The sequence below is a fragment of the Quercus lobata genome, chromosome 11, assembly GCF_001633185.2.
Source record: "Quercus lobata isolate SW786 chromosome 11, ValleyOak3.0 Primary Assembly, whole genome shotgun sequence".
NCBI lineage: Eukaryota > Viridiplantae > Streptophyta > Magnoliopsida > Fagales > Fagaceae > Quercus > Quercus lobata.
In genome coordinates this window covers 13,466,713-13,485,944 of record NC_044914.1, presented here as the reverse complement: position 1 = coordinate 13,485,944, position 19,232 = coordinate 13,466,713, and the positions used below count along the sequence as shown (strand labels likewise).

At 33.4% G+C, this 19,232-nt stretch overlaps 2 protein-coding genes across 3 annotated transcripts; one reads left to right on the top strand and one right to left on the bottom strand.

Moving 5' to 3' along the window:
• Positions 1–356: 356 nt before the first annotated feature.
• Positions 357–6,773, top strand: LOC115969603 (urease accessory protein D). 2 transcript variants are annotated; one of them, XM_031089291.1, is made up of 10 exons: positions 357–517; positions 1,802–1,930; positions 2,072–2,137; positions 2,264–2,338; positions 2,577–2,621; positions 3,082–3,315; positions 3,947–4,029; positions 4,165–4,333; positions 4,961–5,139; positions 6,611–6,773. In XM_031089291.1, the coding sequence occupies exons 2-9, from the start codon at positions 1,829–1,831 to the stop codon at positions 5,072–5,074; spliced, it is 888 nt and encodes a 295-aa protein (XP_030945151.1). In that variant the 5' UTR covers positions 357–517; positions 1,802–1,828; the 3' UTR covers positions 5,075–5,139; positions 6,611–6,773. The 2 variants fall into 2 exon arrangements, with proteins under 2 accessions (XP_030945151.1, XP_030945150.1); XM_031089290.1 differs by having other exon boundaries at positions 6,526–6,773.
• A 1,554-nt stretch (positions 6,774–8,327) lies between these two features.
• LOC115968283 (UDP-N-acetylglucosamine diphosphorylase 1-like) lies at positions 8,328–18,672 on the bottom strand. The gene is made up of 15 exons (XM_031087628.1): positions 18,287–18,672; positions 17,679–17,733; positions 17,437–17,588; positions 15,373–15,412; positions 14,186–14,278; positions 13,935–14,047; positions 13,741–13,815; positions 12,638–12,677; positions 12,429–12,511; positions 12,253–12,330; positions 10,886–11,029; positions 10,220–10,287; positions 9,271–9,385; positions 9,002–9,158; positions 8,328–8,644 (listed from the first exon to the last, which is right to left on the bottom strand). The coding sequence occupies exons 1-15, from the start codon at positions 18,464–18,466 to the stop codon at positions 8,547–8,549; spliced, it is 1,491 nt and encodes a 496-aa protein (XP_030943488.1). The 5' UTR covers positions 18,467–18,672; the 3' UTR covers positions 8,328–8,546.
• Between the last annotated feature and the right edge of the window lie 560 nt (positions 18,673–19,232).

The following is a 19,232-nucleotide window of genomic DNA, read 5'->3' as shown; positions in this document are numbered from 1 at the left end:
TATCCTTTTTAGTTTATTTTTGGCATAGATGAAATAAATCTCAACAGGTCAAATTTCTTAGCATTGAATAAGGTTCTTAAATGCTCTATGTTTATAATATTTTTACAACGATTTTTCGTTGGAAGATTGTTATATGAAATTACTTTTTTTTTCTCTACCAACAGCCGCAAGTAAAAACTTAACACATAAATTTGTTACGGAAAAAGTTGTGAAAATAACCATTAAAAGCTTTATATGATTTTTTTTTATAAAAATTTTACAATTAAATGTACATAAATAAATGATATAATGTAATTTATAGATATATTTTATATAATTTTATATGATTTTTTTAATTTTATAATTAAAGAAACAATTACTCTTAGAAACAGTGAACCGTCTTTCCCAAAGTCAATTGTCAGTTTTCAGATGTCCATGTTTCAAGACAGCAAGCTTAAAGCTTTACATCTAACTGCAATGGCAATATAACTCTACTTTGAGTTTGAGCCTCTCCTACGTTTCTTTTTAAGGTTTTCAGGTAAATATAACTATTTTGAGCAACATCTCTCACAAAAATTTCATTTCTTTTTTAATACTACTGATTGTGTTTTGCTCTGTGCTATGTTGTGATGGAGGATTTTGGCTCTTCATGTTAAGTTTCGAGCTTATCTTTGAATGAATTCAACTGGGTCTGTCTGAGACGTACTCTGACTTGATATGATAGATATTTAAGTTTGGTTTTCGTGTGGGTTTTGTTAGTTTTTGTTTGGTGCTGATTCTGGGTTTTCTGGGAGCTAAAAGATTAAAGCTTTATTAAATTTTGAGGTTAATTTCTGTGTATCCGAAATGCTTGTTTTCTGGGTAACTTATGTTTGTCTGTGCTTACTTTTCAGTAACATTGATTTACTTCTTTTTTTCTTCTATGTAACATTGGTTCATTTGTCAATAGCATTTTCAAGCGAAAACATTTAGTTAAAGTGGTGCACTTTGTTTGACAATTTCAGTTCTACTCGATTCTTTAGGTGTATGTATATGTGGTGCTTTATTTTGGTATCCATTTAAGATAGATTGTATGTTATTACACTTGAGCTAGCAGAATTCCTATACCCTTTAAGCTTATTGCAGTTATATTCTATTCTTTGAATTTATTTGTGTTGCTTAATCACCAGTGACTGATTTACTTGTTAGTAGCATTAATTATTGGTTACATTTGTGTGTGCATATGTTTTTTTTTTTTTTAGGTTGGTGAATTGAGATAGGAACCATGAGCCATGAATTTGTGCGCAGTCAACTGTTTGGTTTATGGGAAATGAAGTAAAACATTAGAAAAAGATAATTTGTAGCAATGGTTTTGCCATTGTTTGGGGCTTGGGGTAATAGGAAGCTTCAAATCAATGGAATGAGCATAATACAATTATAAGATTGTTTACAAGGAGTTAAACTTGTTCTGAGTTGTAGTGATGGCATATTTAATTTGGTATATGTTATGAATGTGGATTTATATATGCATTACACAGATTCTTCAAAATTATAAGCTTCTCGGGTTGAGTGGTTTGATTACTTGCTGTATTTGGCCTTTTTTGTTTAACTTTAACGAGTTTGTTTCCGATGAAATTTGCTGAGATCTTAGATATAGATATATAAGATCTTTATATTTATTGTCTATGACTAAAATGTTTATCCCCTATTGTCGGAGAATATTGATTATTTGTCTTAAAGATTGCTTAGTCTAGGAGAATCCTAGACAAGCAGTACTCTGGACCCGACTTGAGATTTAAAAAAAAAAAAAAAAAACAATGTGGTTTATACGCTGGCATTTCAGTTTCAGAGAGCAAGAGCAAGAGAGAGAATGGCAAGTGATGGTAAGGTGGTGGTGGAGAAAGTGGGAGAGAAATCATCAGTAACAAGGTGCTTCTCAAAGTACCCCCTCAAGTTCATCATTCCCAGAAAGGTTTACTAGCTGACTTTCTCTTTCTACTCTAACTCAACCATGTCTTACATTGTTGTACTGTTATTATGTGTGGCCAATTGATTTTCATCACAAATAATCTTAACTGAGGCTGTTGGCATGTTCCTTCTGCTTTTTCCTTAGGTTGGTCCCTCCAAAACTGACGCTGTTTGGATTTACAGCCTCACATATGGTGGTGGAGTTGTTTCTGTATGTCATTATATATTCATCTCTTACTCTTTCCATCTTTAATTTATTGTGTTATATATATCTTTTGATAGATCTAATTATGCTTGCAAAGGTTTCTGAATTTGTGTGATATTGGGTTGGGTGTAGGGAGATTCTATTTCATGTGAGTTTACCATTGGAGATGCTTGCACCACTGTCCTTACAACCCAAGCTTCGACAAAGGTTGATTTTTTTTTTTGGCTTCTCTCAAATTGATTTATGATTTGTTAATAACTTGTCCTCTTTTTATTTATTTATTTTTTTTTTAAAATTAATTTTTTTTAAATTTTTTATTTTTTTATATATAAATGGATTAACGGGTTGTGTACGTTTGACAAATTTCTATATGATTTTGCTATCCTTCGTTTGATTCTTGTTCCATATGGGTTTGTCAACATGGTCTTACCTTATTCTACTGCAGGTATACAAGTCTATGGGATCCAAGTGCTCTGAACAAGTCTTAGAGGTAATCATCTCGCCTTAACCAAATTAAAGATAAAAAGTATTTGCCATTGTTTTACTTTTAACAATTCAGTAATGTACAAATGTTATGTTAAAATGCTCATCTTCCATATTTGGTTGCTGTTTTGTTGACCATTTGCATCTGATATGGTGTCATTTAGTAGGCAACTTGTTCTTTAATATTTGAGATCCAGAGATACAAGGAATAAAGGGGTTTGATCTACTTCTAAAAATTTTCATTTCTACCTTTTCTATTTGATCTTTTGCTTTTGTATATGGTTATGGTTTATTATGTCAATTTCAATCCATTTGTGAGGATTAGGTGTAGGAGGTTTCTCCTGTTGGAAATTACAAGTTGACATTCATTGAAAGACATAATGACTTATTCAAGAAAATTTCCTTTCTGCTTATTGGTTTGACTGATGGTATTAAAGTGACGGTGGTGAGTTTATACTGTGCAGTAGGCAAGTATTGGGAGTGATGCTCTATTGGCTGTCGTTCCAGACCCGGTGACATGTTTTTCCACTGCAAGGTACTCTCAGAAACAAGTCTTCAGGGTGGTTTCAGACTCAAGTTTGGTCATTGTAGATTGGATTACCAGTGGGCGCCATGAAAGTGGAGAAAAATGGGATTTTGATCTTTATAAGAGCACTAACCACATATTCTTAGAAGACAATCAACCATTGTTTCTTGATACGGTAATGCTATTGTTTTTTTGTTTTATTCTTAATTTGTTGCATTACTAATTTTCTGTTGCATATTTAAGTTAATGCTAGGAAGGAAATTATTTTTATTGAAGGGAGTTCTGGAAAGTTCTCAAAATTCTCTTTAGTGGTTCTGGAAACCTCTCAAAATTCTTTTTTTATTGGTATCTATTCTGAGGACAATGTTATAAAGAGCCGATGTCCTGTTCCAAGGCAACATCCAAATACTTACTTCACAAAATCACTTATAAAAAAAAGTATTTCAATTTTATCAGCTCTTTTATGCTATTTTCATAATGATCATGTCACCTTATGCTATTTTCTCTCCTTGTCCTTTCCAATCTTTCCATCCCCTTTCAGTGTTTTCAAATTTATCTAAATCATAGCATTTTGATGCCATATTTTGGTCTTATTTTTGCATCTTTTTGTACAATTTTAATTTTGGGTTATAACTTTTGTGATTTGAGTTGATTCTTATTTTGGACTAACCAAAGATTTTGCAAAGTTGGTCTGATTTATTGTTATACTAAAATTCTGGGAAATGCAAATCTGTGCATCATACTCCTGGAGATTCTAATTTCTTTGCGTACTGCTTCATCTCACATGACTTAATGTTCTAGCACAGGTGCTTCTGGAGCGAGGAAGCATATCCTCTATTGCAGAGCACATGCAGGACTACCAAGTAATTGCAATGGTTGTACTCTTGGGGTGAGTACTTTTTAATGATTTATAACTCGATCCCAGCTTACCTCTTTTGTATTGTTGGCTTATTTACATTCAAATGGGATGTAAGTAAGTTGAGTAAGTAAATCAATTTTAGGCCTTGCAATTGCTTCACTGTAGGCCAAAGCTGAAGCAAGTTCAGGACCAAGTTCAAAAAGATGTGAAGAGGATAATGTCTGAGCAATTACACATTCCTTCTGCTTCATTGGGACACCAAGTAATAACAAAATCTGATCGTTTCTTGATGAAACCAAGCTTTATTGCTTCCACCAGTGTCTTTGGTCCTAAGGTAATTTTGTCAGATTGTTCAGCCACAAAGCAGTCAATAAACTTTATATTTTTGTTTGCCTTCATATCTGTTTATTATAGTACTTTTCAGGAATCAAGTTTAGTTCATTTTCATGTTTTTACTTCAAATTTATGTAACTAGGATGCAAAGATTGCTCTCCTTGTGTGCATTCGATGTGGTGTGTTCAACTCACCTTTAAAAACAGTTTTTAATATGCCTATTGTCACAAAAACAGTTCTGCTATTTGCAATGGCTGAAATCAGAATGCAGGAGTTTTTTTGTTATGTAGATCATAAATAAGGGCTCAAAGTGTGTTATCTGATCTCTCTCTCTCTCTCTCTCTCTTTTTGGTAAGTTACAAACACACCCAAGGGTACTGATGATTTTACCCTTAACTCTATTATTAAGAAGAGGTGCCATATGGGCTAGAGTTCATTGGTTATTTTGTTCTTAGATGTCAATGTACTTCTACTCCCTCTATGCCTTCAAACTTTGGTTATGTATTTGAAGATCCAACTGAAAGGCTGCTCACATTTTTCTGAACATTTAACATAAGTATTATACAACAGCCATATTGCTGAGCTATCTGAATAAAATGCTAGCCCGTGTATTTCTTTGTGTGTGCAGGGAATAGGTGTTGTTGTTCGTATAGCTGCCATGACAACTGAGTCCGTTTATAAATTTCTGCACCACCAATTGGCTTGCCTGGAGCCCCTGCTTGGGATGTCACCTTATCGTTAAACATGCAGGGAGAATGTGTTTCTTACAGACAAAGTTGTTAGTGGCACCAAAGCCTTGTTTCTAATGTAAGTATATCACTATATTGTATTTCCGTCATTATTTATGAATTTTTACTTTCTCCTTAATTTTCTGGTGACCGCAGTATGTTTGCTCCCAAAATCTATCTAATGATTTCTTTTGCGCAGAGTCATTATCATAGCAATTGTTTCCTTATTCCTTTACAAAATGTAATTAATATTTAAAATGTTTAAGGTTCCAGTATGTGGGAATTCAATGCAGGGAATTGTAATATAGAGGCTGTGTGAGAAAGGGGGAAAATATTTAGATTAGGACTCCCTTATCAATTTTTTAACAACGATGTTTCTTCAACAATCTTGTAAAATGTTAACTCTATGAGGGCTCTGACTATGAGGTCTGGAGTAAACATAGACTTTTATTTATTTATTTATTTTTATTGGTGAGTTACACACACACACAGTGGATCTTAAACTCACGACTTCACCCTCTATCCTGGTAATAATTGTTATAACTGCAGATGTGCTACCAAAAAAAGATGTTGCTTTCTAGTGTCACCCTGTTCTTCTTCTTCTTAAAATACTAACAGCATGAACACAAGCCATATCAAACTTAGGAGTAAATTTTAAAAAGAGCCTTCATGGTGTTACCTAAATTATCCTCACATCTGAAGAGAAGGAATAACAGGTAAGTAAATATAGATAGATGATTTTCACACAAGTGAAAAAATTGAGTGGCTTTCTTCTATTTTCTGACACCTGGTTGTTTTTTGGGCATTCAAAGCGGTCCAATTGCCATGAATAATAGGTTTACATGGGCATTAGACATCTAAATTATTAATTTCCCATGCTATCTGTCTTGTGATCTAATTATGGGATTTGTCACATCGAAAAATTACTTGTGGAGAGTTTGATATAATGCATTACTTCTAGTCATTCTGTGAAATCCGACACCCATCGTTCACAACCTCCTCCAAATCATGATTTTCTTGTCCTTGAAGAATAAATGCAATATTTCAATCTTCTTGATTTGAAGCCACTCTGAACTCTCAGATGTACTAAATCTTGACTTTAATGAACTTAATTTCTTTTGGCAATTCATGGAAGATTAATCAGAGGAAAAACCTGTCTTTTTGGCTAACTGCAATAGGAATTCTGAGGATATTTACTATAATGTACTTATTTTTGGGAATGTTTAGGCTACCATTGATATGCTTGATCATTGTCATGAATTTGATATGTCACAAGCCATCAACAGCAGCTGTCAAAGTTCTAGAGTAATTGTATTCATAAGTTATAGTTAATTTGATTATGGCTGGCGTTAAATTTAAAAATTGATTGCCATAAAAATAATATATTATCTTTGATGTTATATCATGAATGTACTGAGCTGACATTAGCATGGGCTTGTTTTAATACATACTTCATCATTGTCAGGTTCCCAGATTACTACATTCCAGTTCGACTGTACTGAGCTGACATTAGCATGGGCTTGTTTTAATATATACTTCATCATTGTCAGGTTCCCAAACTACTACATTCCAGTTCGACAACATTTTTTTGCATGCTGCTTTTGCAACAGAGCAAGAGTTAACAGTCCATGGATTGGTGTCTTGCAATAATTTAAAGATTTATAAATTGGATTCTGGGTTCAATAATGTTGTTTAATCTGGTCTTTTCTCTAATCTGCATGATGTGATCTAAGAATTAATAATCCTTCTATGTTGGCACCCCACCCCTTACCCACCAAAAAGGAAAGAGAAATTCTGTAATCTGTGACCTGCGGTATAAAACTGACTTTTAACTGTTTTTTCCCCACACAAGTCATTGTGCAAACTTTTGGTGGAGATTGGAGAGCATGTTTATCTAGTTAGCCGCCTTGGGAGATTTTCGAAATACAAGTTCAAAGAAAGAAGATTACTTTAGTTAAACCCTGTAGCCCTTGGCTGAGGGGTGTTTGTGCAGCTCTAGAGAATAATGCAGTGGAATATGACACAGTCTAGCCTCGAATAGTGGGGTTTGTGGATAGGATTTCCCCCACTTTATAGGTACCAAACTAGAACGAAGAGTTTGAGTGAAGGGGCTTGAGAGAAGGTGGACATTATAATTCACAAAACACGATTTAGAACATGTGCAGCATAAGGAATTGCTCTGCCTTCTTTTTTAGCTAACCTCACGAGAGCTTTGGTTTATTCACCTCTTCCAGAATTGCGTACAAAAGTTGCTTTTTGATAAGTTTGGTGTCAACTCTCTGTTTTACGGTGATTTATCTCAGTAGGGAGAAATTTAACTCAATCTGAATCTGCTGAAGCCTTGTGCATCAGAATTACAAAATGGTAACTTGTTTATCACATAATTTCCATTTATACAACCAATCTCAATTTTGTTTGCTTCATACATATTGTTTTGTTTGGAATGAAAACCGTGAAATCAACCAAGAGTCCTTGCAGTATGGCTAAAAAGACTACAAAATTACAAGGGCTGCGCTCATTGAACAGTCTTTGTACAACCTAGCATACTTATCTTAGGAGAGTGTGGATGAAGTACATATATTTAGCCAATTCAGCAGATTGTTATTAGGCTCCTATATATCAGTAGACTAATAATCACCTTCTGTTGGTTCTCCACATCGGCCACATCGCTATTGAACATTTAAACAATTTTCTTTTATATTGGTAAGTTACACATTTAAGGGATAGCTGAACAATGTCTCCTTACCATGGCACAAATAAGTCCCTGAAACAAGTAGGATCTGAAAATTTTGAACGGTAATTCTCTCTTCTTACAAATGCACGTGTTTCTGTGATTTTTCATACATGTTTCATGGAATGTTTTTATTTTTATTTTTATATTTATTTTTTTAAGCAATGTAAATCTATTGAACCAAAATAAAATCACCCGTCTACAGTGGCATTGTATGCAGGAAGCAGTACAATCAAATTTTCAAATTACAATACTCAAGCATACCTAGTAAAGAATAACACGGAGGAGATTTGAAAGAAACATTCCAATTAGTGTGAAAAAATAGAGATTTAATTTCAAGAATGGACCGTTCACATCCCTCAAAGCATCTTGCATACTACCATTCTCGCATTCCATTTATGGAGAGTTTAGTGAAAAAATTAATTCTTAAATAACTATAATTAATTGAAAACATCAAAATTGAAGCTTGATATCCCATTCTGGTACTCAAAATGGTTTGAACTTGCAAAGCAACGACCACAAATGGGGCACATGACTAGAAATGAAGGGGCATCACAGCTCAAAAATAAAATGCACAAAATATATTCATATACTCAAATCAATCTTGACAAGCACAAAGTATCCTAAAAATTTTAATCCATATACCAGCATTCACCCACTCTATTTGATACATGCATGAGATAGATGAACCTCACTCATTCGAACATCAGTTGAAGTAGAGCCGCATAATTTGAGAATATATAGATTGAACTCAACTAAAATGTAATCTCACAAGGCGCATGGAATGTTCTTCCACGGCATATAGCTTCTAGGTTTTCTCCAGCGAAAGAGCATAGTGGTGATACCTCCACACCTGGCAATAAGATCAATTATGCCTGAGGGCTAAGAATGACATTAAGAACATAGAAAAATTATTTCCTACAGCTGTAAAAAAATAAAATGCTTGGACTCCCCCCTCAGGCTCTCACTCTTCTCTCTTGTTCTCTTTCATGTCATACTCATACGCCATTGTTCCATTCAGCAATAATTCCCGAAAGCTAGTGTGACATTGATAAACCTTAATAGAATCTAAATGGTTACTTCTTTTAAGCGCCCCCTCCCTTTTTTTCCATTTCCCTTCACTTTTACTTCCTTCTTTTTAGCTCATGAATGCACTTTATATGCTTCCATTGAAATGCAAGAATGCCTACAAAATAAATTGTGAAGTTACCAGTTGCATATAAGGGCACTGAATGTGTTAAGAAGCCACCAGCAGCAACTACCCAACGAGAGTGGAGTCGGAGAACAAGAAGCCTAGCACTGTCCGGGGTGTCATAATTTGAGCCGTTGGCATTTTTTACAGGGGCAAACTCTTCTTCACGTAATACCTGAATATTGACAAAAAGTTTTCCCAGTTCAAAGCAAGAATCCTTCATAAGAATCAGAATATAAGGAGTGTAATTGCCGGAATTACAGTGAGAAATGGGAAAACAAATTCACCTCAAAAAGTGCAGTAGAAGGAGCATATGGAAATGCATCAAAAATAAACTGCTCTAGTTTTAATCCCATTGTATGCCCATGGATAGAAGGAATTTTCTTCTCAGCAAGATGGTAACTGCCATAAAAAAACATGCGCACATTAACATCCTCGTAATAGTCATAAATGATAGGTTAAGAACTACTGATATAAGATGATGGTGATGTGTTACATTGCAAAACAAATTTCAGATTTGAGAACTGGCATTCTTCTATTTAGTGGCCACCATATGATATACTAATGTGGCATGCAATCACATTCTATCAGTGCTTTTGCCTATATGTAGACATATATAACACCTAGAGTTTACTGATAGATACCAAAATGGATGTTCCAATACCCAGAAGCAAGAATCAGGTTCTTCCTTGCACTACTTAACAGGCGTTCAAGGACCCTTAGCCTTATAGGACCTAAATGTGTAATGTTTATGGATCTTCCTCATCCTCAGGAGGCTAAACAAGTATTGGACTAAATTACATGGATGAGAAAGCAAATATGTTCACCTATTTCCTATTAAGCTAGACATAATCCAAATGACTCATTCAATCAGCATTACTTGCTATAGTCAAGCAGAGACTACGCAAAGAGAGACTCGACCAGAAAAAAAAATGATACTATTTATATTTAAAGCTAGATAAATGCATCAGTTAGCAGCATGCATAAACAAACTGCAGACCCTGACTGCCAGCACGTCACTGATTGATGATTTAATGGGTAAACAGAGAGAAACTAAAATTTTGCATCTTTTTTTTTTTTTTTCCTTAATTTATATTTATAAATAAAATATTAGCAACAAAAATTTTGTATCTATTTTATATAAAAGAACCATAATTTTCAGATTATAGAAATGATAATGAATTTAACCATGCTAGAATAAAATCAATGAAATAAGAGAGAGAGAGAGAGAGTAACATGCTGTCTTTCTCTAGGCCATTTGCCACTTGGTTAAGAAAATCCAAGCTAAACATGTGTAGGCACACCTGAAAAGCAGAAAGCGATGAGCAAACGTGTAAGAAAACTCTGGAAGAAGGTAAAACCATTATCAATGCAACAGTAACTAATAAGCACATGAGAAGCCAAAATGCACAGCATAATCTGATGCTCTATGGTTCCAATATCAAATTTCACTAAAAACATCGAGAAGGAAGCCAAACATGCTGGTATTGAGCATTCAATATACTTAAATGAATGTAAACATACTGCTTATTATATATGGCATGTCAACATACAATGTTGTAAAAATTAACGGCTTATAAAGCATCATGCAAAATTCACAGCTTTTCTTTTTTCTTTTTGGGAGGAGAAGAGAGAGAGGAGGGGGGGGGGGGGGGACAGTAGGATCATATTGCCTTACTTTCATGAATCAAAATTTTCATAAGAACTTGTAAGAGTTGAGGATTTCAAAGGAGTCATTTGCACACATTTGAGACAACATAAACAATAACAAAGTATTAGTCCCCAAGCTTTGGCACCAGCACAATTGGGACCAAAGATAATTAGAAAATAATGTCAACGCGCAAGCAATATTGTATTGTAAACAAGGAAAACTAGATGAAACAATGAGGCAGCAGACATTACATTACTCCAACAAAAACGAAGACGGCCAGTCTGTTGATTGATTGCAGAAGCCAGTGATGAGTCCAACTCACTGTATTCAACTACAGTAAGAGGTCCACCTTTACCTCGCCTTACAAACACACCAACCTTTTCTTGGGGATATGCCTGAAACCAACAAGTCCATGAAATTAAGTCGTTAGACAACACTATACTAGAGTATACAAGAAACAACAGATTCTACAGAGAATAATGACATTTTTTCCTGGTAAGAATAATGACATTGTCCAAGTAAAACAAATCAAACCGCAGTCTAATTTATGCATTATCTATTTATTTAAAGCTTCTACCCATTAGTAAGAGAGTAAGTTGATTAATATGTTATGTCAGATTCATTTAAATCAAAAAGTAGATGCTAAGCCAGATCCATTCCAACCGATCTGTTAAAATATTACGAAACTGTATATGTTAACACTTCTTATAAGTTATAATTAATTATCATTTAACATATAAAAAAATGGCCTCAATGCCTATAATAGTTTATCAAAGTGATGCAATTATGGAAGATTAATTTGTTACTACTTCGTAGATTCATCCATTCAAGATTTATTATGAATTAAGGGTAATTTGAGTCTAAAGTTTTTAGGAGATCCTAAGAATCTTTATTTTCAATGAGTCCAAGTTAGGCTTTTATTGGTTATTAACTAATTAGATTTTTAGTTTACTAGTCAAACTAGGAGTCCTAATACTACCAATATAAGAAAGAGTCTCCATAAATATTTATGCTCAATGCAATTGAAGAATATATGTAGTTGATTAATGAAAATATTGATTTTTTTCAGTATTGAGGCATGTTGGCCTTATTATTCTCTTTCTTTCCTTCCCTTCTCTCTTCAATTCCTCTTACCTATCAAAACCATAAAACCCCACATATTTTCCCCATCGTATAGCTATTTAAAAAGGAAAAAAAAAAAAAAAAAACATTATACTCTAGCCAATTTTGAACCCTAAACCTTTCTTCTACAACTCTAATCCTAGATCCATGAATCCTTCTAAACCTGAACCCACCACAAGCACACGTAGTCAAATGTTCCAATTTGTCCTGCCACATTTTTTTTTTTTTTTGTCTACTGTGATGAAAATTATATTCACAAATCAAATTAATCATGCATTTTCTTTTTTGTAGTAGATATGTAATACTCAAATACAAAATCCAGTACATAATCAGAGAAAAGGGAGAGTTCAAATTTGGGAAATGATGTCTTCAAGTAGCGTAACAAAAGCATCACAAGCAATTCAGAAGCCTCCCCAAATCTATCTTTTAAATAAAAATAATAATAAATTAAACAATTGAAGCTTTCATGCATGTCCATTTATTTTTAAGTAGTTACCTTACGGACAACTTTTGCAGCAGAAGCTACACCTTTATCAATGAAATATCCCAAGAAAGTTGGATCAGCTACACGGACCTGCTTTCAAGACCCTAATTACTATATTCTCACATCAAAAAACAAGGTCTAGAGAGCTTCAAACATGAAGAAGAGAAGTAAAAGAACATAAAACTGACCAGTGCATTGTCAACACCATAGCAATCCACATATTTAATCCCTCTCGTGGCCATATCTTCTAATAACCTTGAAGACTTTAGAGCTGATCAACAAATAGTGGTCCAGTTAAACCAATGAGTACTGTCCAAGCAAAAATGTGAGTAAAAAGGAAATAAAGTTTAGCAGTTGTACTCATCATGTTAACTGGAATTTTTTTAGAAAAGTATACCTGAATATACTCCTCCATTCCCATCTGGAGCCTTAGCTACCTGGCTTTAAAAAATAAACTCATGTAACCACCATATTGGTAAAATGGAAAAGTAACTTAGAAAACAAATAAAACAAAAGAATTGGAAATGATCCTAGTAACTGTCTGGATAAAAACCTTAAATGATGAAACTTTTTGAGAAACAATACAGTAAGGACCACCTCTTTCATGCACCCCCAAAAAAAAAAAAAAACACTAAAAAACTTTTTTTTTAAATAACTTAAGGCATTCTTTCTTCAAGATTTACAGGTGATCTTCTCTTCAGCATTTCAGAAAAGCCTAAATGAATATGTTTTGACTGCAAATGGGAATAGTTCAATTCTCTCTCAAATCTAAAAGTTCATGCATATGTACCCAAATAAACCAGTATGGAAAAATGTATACATCATTGCAATATTGAGCCACAATATTCTTGCAAGCATATTGTGCATTTTCATTATAGCAGTGCTTTCTCCTAATAAATGAATCATACAATATGTCCTCCTTGGTGTTGGCAACAATGTTAGAGCCCCAACAGGCCCCTGCAGGCACTTCAGTTCATATTACTTACTAACCTTTGATGGAGAGGTTAATTGATCTCCACCATTAGATTATACTTCTGAGAAGATCAAACCAATCAAATTAATTAAATGCCATTTATTAAAATTTTAGTCAGCTCAAAGTTGCAATGTTACGAGATTGAGTAGTAATTCAAAACAAAGGTTAACCCATCAGACAGATGTCACGTTCAGGAATTTTTAAACCTTGACGACTGATTGCTGACAGCACCATCTTTTCTTTTGTAACTACTTAAAATTGGACTTGTTGAATTCTTCAGCTCTCTAAGCACTTCATACTTCTACTTTATTAAATAAAATATCATACTATAGTTTATCTTTGCTTAGTTTCTCCTCATACATTAATAATTCGTGCAACCAAATGATTCGATTATTTTGAGTAGAAACCAAAGACAGGGTTCCAACAGAATCTGAGCTCAAAATCAGCTAATTTGCAGAAAAGAAAGGAAACTTTACAAAATCCAGCTCAGCTCATTTAGAGAAAAAAAAAAAAAAAAAAAATCATACTCTGTATGAAGTCTCCATAATCAATCTACCATCTTTTGAAACACAAGGTATGGTGCCTTGCTGAAAGAAGGTGACCTGCAAGAAGCATATCCTTCAATGTGAGCAGAAAGACCTATGCCCTCCCCCTCCTTTTTTTTTACTCCTCTCTGATGAACAAAAAAAAACTAATAGAGAAAAAAAAAAAATTTTCTTACTTGATCAGGTTCCAGACCAAAGAATCTATGACTTTCAAAAAATCTGCGGGTGGCATCATCAGTAAATGGACTAGTCATTATATACCAATGTATTTGCACTGATCCAGCAGAGCCTGCAGGTATTATGAAAACAAAATGTCAAATGATGTATAATTAACAGAAGATATATAGGATATAGCTGAACACTGAACATGGGGGTTTTCTGTTGTTTACTCAGACTTCTTTTTGGAGAGAGAGAGAGAGAAGTTTACCCTCATTTGTAGATTGAGCAGCTAATCTTTGAACACATAAAATTCGCTCAGCTTGAAGTTGGAAAAGTGACTTGCCAGATGGAAGCCCAATATCTAAAATGGAAGTAAAAATAATTTTAAAAAAGATTAAAAGAAAAAGAACCATCTGTTGTAAATCTACCACATGGAAGCTTGAGAATCACATAAATCTGAAAAAATACGAACTGCCATAAAATCCTTTATAGAAAACCATCAGGCTTCTGTTAAACAATGTTAGCAAAAGTAATTAAAAATAAAATAATAAATACATAATATTAAAAATAGAGGAGATTCTTTTTTCCTAAGTAAAAAAGAAGAATAAGAAGGAAAAACAGATGAATATCAAAGATTGTATATCTCTAGTCCTGCAATGCAAACAAAAATTTTCAAATTTTTGACACTGAAATTTTAGAAATTTTTTACAAGTACGAGAATAGCAGTTATTAATCAATTTTTATCCAAAATATAAATTTTATTTTCATGAGAATTTTAAACTCGTAAAAATATTATTAGCATAACACAAAATGCTAGACAGTGAACAGAAATGTCCACCATAAACAAGTATGGCTGAACTAAAAATGTCAAATGGATAGCTGGCAAGATGAAAGGTCAGATTTTTTTTTTTTTTTTTTGATAAATAAGATGAAAGGTCAGAATTAAATGTAATTGTTGAGAACTTAAATGAATAGTTTCTCCATCAAGGTCATGTAAATCAACAAGAAAGCACAAGGACAAACAGAAGATGACAGAAAACTTTGCCCAACGCCAGAAGGAACAACATGATGCTATGATTGACAAGACCCATGCTAGACCAAAGACAATTTTGTAGCTGACAAAGCATAGAGCTATGATTTTGTAAACAATCAGGTATTCAATTTTTAGTGATATGTCTTATTAAACCATCCTAATTGTTGACCAACGGCAAGAATAAAAAAACATTTAAAATTTTTACAACTATCTCAATATCCACACCTAGCATTCTGTATGTATTTCCTATTCAACAACTCTTTGAGATTGGTAGGAGAGAAATTGGAGACGCAGGGTATTGATCCCCTGTATCTCTGCCATTTCCAAGTTCAACACCAATACTTTAGATTAGACATATCAGCAAATGAAACTCGCACCACAGAAAATTGCTTAAACATGAAGTTAACTTGGTATACACTCACTGAAACACCCTTTTGGATCTGAACTTCCGAGCCGAGTTCCCTGCAATTAAATTTCAATCACAAAAAAACACATGTAATAATTAGATGACACATGCCAGAGGGAGCGAAGAAAAGAAGAGAGAGGACAGAAACAAATCTCTAACAAGTAGAATTGTACATGAAATTAAAGTATCTGCAGAGCAACCCATGCCCATGGAGGCAGTATGATATGCATCCCAATGGGGCCTTAAAAATTAATCAACAAAATTTTATTCTCAATCAGTTTAGAGGAATCTCCTGCAACCCTTGCATGGCGTCTCAGATGACCATCTATATTTTTTGCTGCTCTACACTTAAAAGCCACCATTAGTTCCAGAAACTATATTCTATGCCCATGATCCATCTTGTATAGGTAAAAAAAAATTTCTTTATTTTTTATTTTTAGATGTGATAGAATTTGAACATATACAATTATACATCCACTCCATGATGATTTTTCAATACTATCAGGCCAATACACCAATGGGTTTCTTTTTGGTATAAGCATGATTTGATCCTAATTCCTTTATTTGACAACAAGATACTTTATTAGTTGACGCAACTGAAACCTACAATCCATCTTTTATAGAAGGTTTGTTCGTAATCAATTAAAACTAACATTTACTTCAAGGTCCATGTATGGAAGGCTATTCCTCACTACTTGATGTGGTGCATTTGGCATGAAATAAATGTTAGAATTTTTTAGGATTGTGAGAGGTCTATCTTAGAAGTGAATATGCAATGATTCTGAACTTTGCTTGAGTGGATGATGGCGGCAGGAGCATATCCTTGCCATAAGTTACTAGATTTTATGGATCACTGTAATCTTAGAACCCAAATGTTTTATTCATATAGAATATCCCCTGTATACTTGATGTAAAGTTTTCTCATCAATAAAATTTATTACTTATCAAAAAGGATCTCAAGATCCATGCAATATATTTCCAAACCATCTTGTATGGAAGGTTTATCCATTTGAGTTAGTTCATTGGAATCTAAAGGTCCATGCAAAATAGTTCCACTCAAATGCTTGTCTTTTTGGGTACATTAATCTCAATAGTTGTAGCTTGGAAAAGGCCAATGCACTCTAAATCAAATGGCATTTCCTCCTTCCCAAAAAAATGGTTGGAGTTGGGAGGTTATGAGTTCAAAACTTACTAGGTGCATGGGTAACTCACCCAGAGAGAGAGAGAGAGAGAGAGAGAAGGGGGGGGGGGGGGAAGCAGCTTGAAAAGTATCTTATCTTGTAATTTTATTTATTGAAAATAGATTAAAAAAAAAAACATAAATACATAAAAGCTCCCTACAGCTAAGTCCTTAAACAAAAAGATATAAAAAAAATTTAAAAATATAATTAAAATATTCCCAAAAGTGTTCTCTTTTAACAGATTGGGGCCTGGGTTTCACATCTAATGATCTTCAAGAGGATACCCCTAAAGAATTTTTCTTTTTCCGTAGTTGCTTCCGAATAAGAAGGCTATGGAATCCTATAAAGCAACTTTGCTGCAAATAATGATTTATCACAGAAAAAGCTAAAATCATTGCTTCACTATAATTAAGTGGACTTCTTAATCACCATCAGTGGGCATCCAGAAAGTGAGACTCTCCATAGAACATTTAAAAGCGATCACTTTTACACTATGATTGATTAAACATAACTATCATCAATTGTCATCCCAAAAAAGCTACATTATACCAAAATTATGTCTCACTTAAATATAATCATTATTTTTGGCACAAAGTTGAACATAAAGTATTAGCAATTTACACAAAAACATAGCAGATTATGTATGTATTAAAGTTAAAAACACAGAACATTTAAAGGTGACCACTTTTACATTATGATTAAGTAAGCATAACATAATCTCAAAAAGCTACATTATACCAAAACTATGTCTCACTCAAATACAATTATTAAATTAATCAACTTTTTTTTTTTTTGGTATAAAGTTGAATATAAAGTAAAAGCAATTTACACAAAAAAATATAGCAAATCAAAGTATGTATTAAAGCTAAAAACACATTAACAAAGAAAAATAGCAATACCTGGCCACCAGACAAAAGCAACACAGCCAATTTTCCATCTGAGATAGCCTTCAAACCCATTTTCCACCACCGCTCTCTCTCTTCAAGTGTTCGCTCCTCCACCGTCGACACACTGCTCTCCGGCACCGGCTCAATTGCCGCCGCCGGCAAACCTGAAATCTCAAACCGAATCATGTGATTCACAGTTAAAAGACTATTGGAATTGCAGTGTGAATATAAAATTCATAGAGAGAGATTCTCACTGTGAGATTGAAGCGAACATCGAATGATCCGATCGATCCGTGGAAGATCCAAACTCTGAAGAAATCATCATCAAATTATTAAAAAAAAAAAATGTTATATATAAAAAAAATTAAAAAAAAAAAAAAACAGTTCGTAACTTCATAATGAGAATGAATTCGTTTCAATTCGAAAAACACTGATTCAATCACAGATCAATGAAATTCAGAAAAAAAAAAATCGGAAATCTCTAAATCAATCTTTTTTTTTTTTTTTTTTGGTTTGCACTGTTTGGCGCGAGAGAAAAAAGCGAAAAAAAAAAAAAAATCAGGAAATGCACTAATTTGATCACAGAATCAACGAAATTCAGCCAAAAAAAAAAAAAATCTCAATTACAAATAACGAAATCGGAAATTTCAAAACCAGCAAATTTTGATTTTTTTTGTTTATGCAGTGTTTGGCGCGAGAGAAAAAGCGAAAGAAACCGCCAGTGAAAAAAAGCAACATTGATATTTCAAAAAACTCATTTTCTTCCGAGCTTCAAATCGAAGTGAATTGGAAAAGGACAAATCAGGATTCAGAGAGAGATCTAGATTGATGGTAGAGGAGGAGGAGAGTGAAGAGAAATGACCTCGATGTCCTTGACGAGAAAGCTTCGTTCGTCGGCAGAGAGTTCATCCCAGAGGGCAAAAGCGTCTTCTTGGCCATAATCTTTGAGCCTCTCTAGCAAAGCTTGCGGTGGCTGTTGCGTCCAGGAACCGTTGTTGCTGTTGTTATTGTTGCTCTCACCTTCACTCTGCGTTTCTCTCATTCTCTAAGAAAATTTTGTTTGTTTGTTTGGATTTTTTTTTTTTTTTTTTTTTTGCAAAAGCTATAGGTGTTGCTATTGTTGGTTGGTGGTTGAGCTAAGCTTATAGAGAGAAGAAGAACAGTGGCGAAGAAGACAAGATTCTATTCTTCAGTCTGTAAACAAGTTGGAGGAGTAACCACCACCTAGCCTACTCTACTGTATTTCATTCATACCATTTTTTTTTTTTTTTTTATAAAAATAAAATATTAATTTAAAATTTTTATTTTGACCTCCCACGAGACAATGGAGAATATCACCCACACCCCTATTTATTGCTTTGATTTTTTATTATAGTAAGAGAGATGTCGGCAATACTTTTTAATTTATAAATAATATTACATCATTTATGATTTATTGTAAAAATATTATAGACTATAGAGCATATATACTTTATTTTGGATATCGTACTAATGCCGCACTCGTATCATACAAATATTATATTAGCCGTGTCATGTTATAATTTTTCAAAAATTGCTCATATTGCCATTTTGTGTAATTGTATCCAGGCCATAACATTTTTGGGAAGGACTATAAAGGTATCAAGCATGAGTTTGTTCACCAGTACTTACCTATTTTTTTTTTCCTATATATATTATGAAATCCTAACTTAAATAAGTTACAAATAATAATTTAATACCATATGAATATATTGAGAAATTTATATAATCTAATTTAAAGTTTATATAAATATATTTTTGGATAAATATACATATAAAAATATAATATC

Coding starts and splice junctions, on each gene's coding strand:
- LOC115968283 (XM_031087628.1), bottom strand. CDS start 18,466: ATGAGAGAAACGCAGAGTGAAGGTGAGAGCAACAATAACAACAGCAAC. Junction 9,386..10,219: donor GGCCTAGAGAAAGACAGCAT/GTTACTCTCTCT, acceptor TTTTTATGGCAG/TTACCATCTTGCTGAGAAGA. Junction 9,159..9,270: donor CTTCTACTGCACTTTTTGAG/GTGAATTTGTTT, acceptor GTCAATATTCAG/GTATTACGTGAAGAAGAGTT.
- LOC115969603 (XM_031089291.1), top strand. CDS start 1,829: ATGGCAAGTGATGGTAAGGTGGTGGTGGAGAAAGTGGGAGAGAAATCA. Junction 2,339..2,576: donor CAACCCAAGCTTCGACAAAG/GTTGATTTTTTT, acceptor ATTCTACTGCAG/GTATACAAGTCTATGGGATC. Junction 4,334..4,960: donor CCAGTGTCTTTGGTCCTAAG/GTAATTTTGTCA, acceptor TTGTGTGTGCAG/GGAATAGGTGTTGTTGTTCG.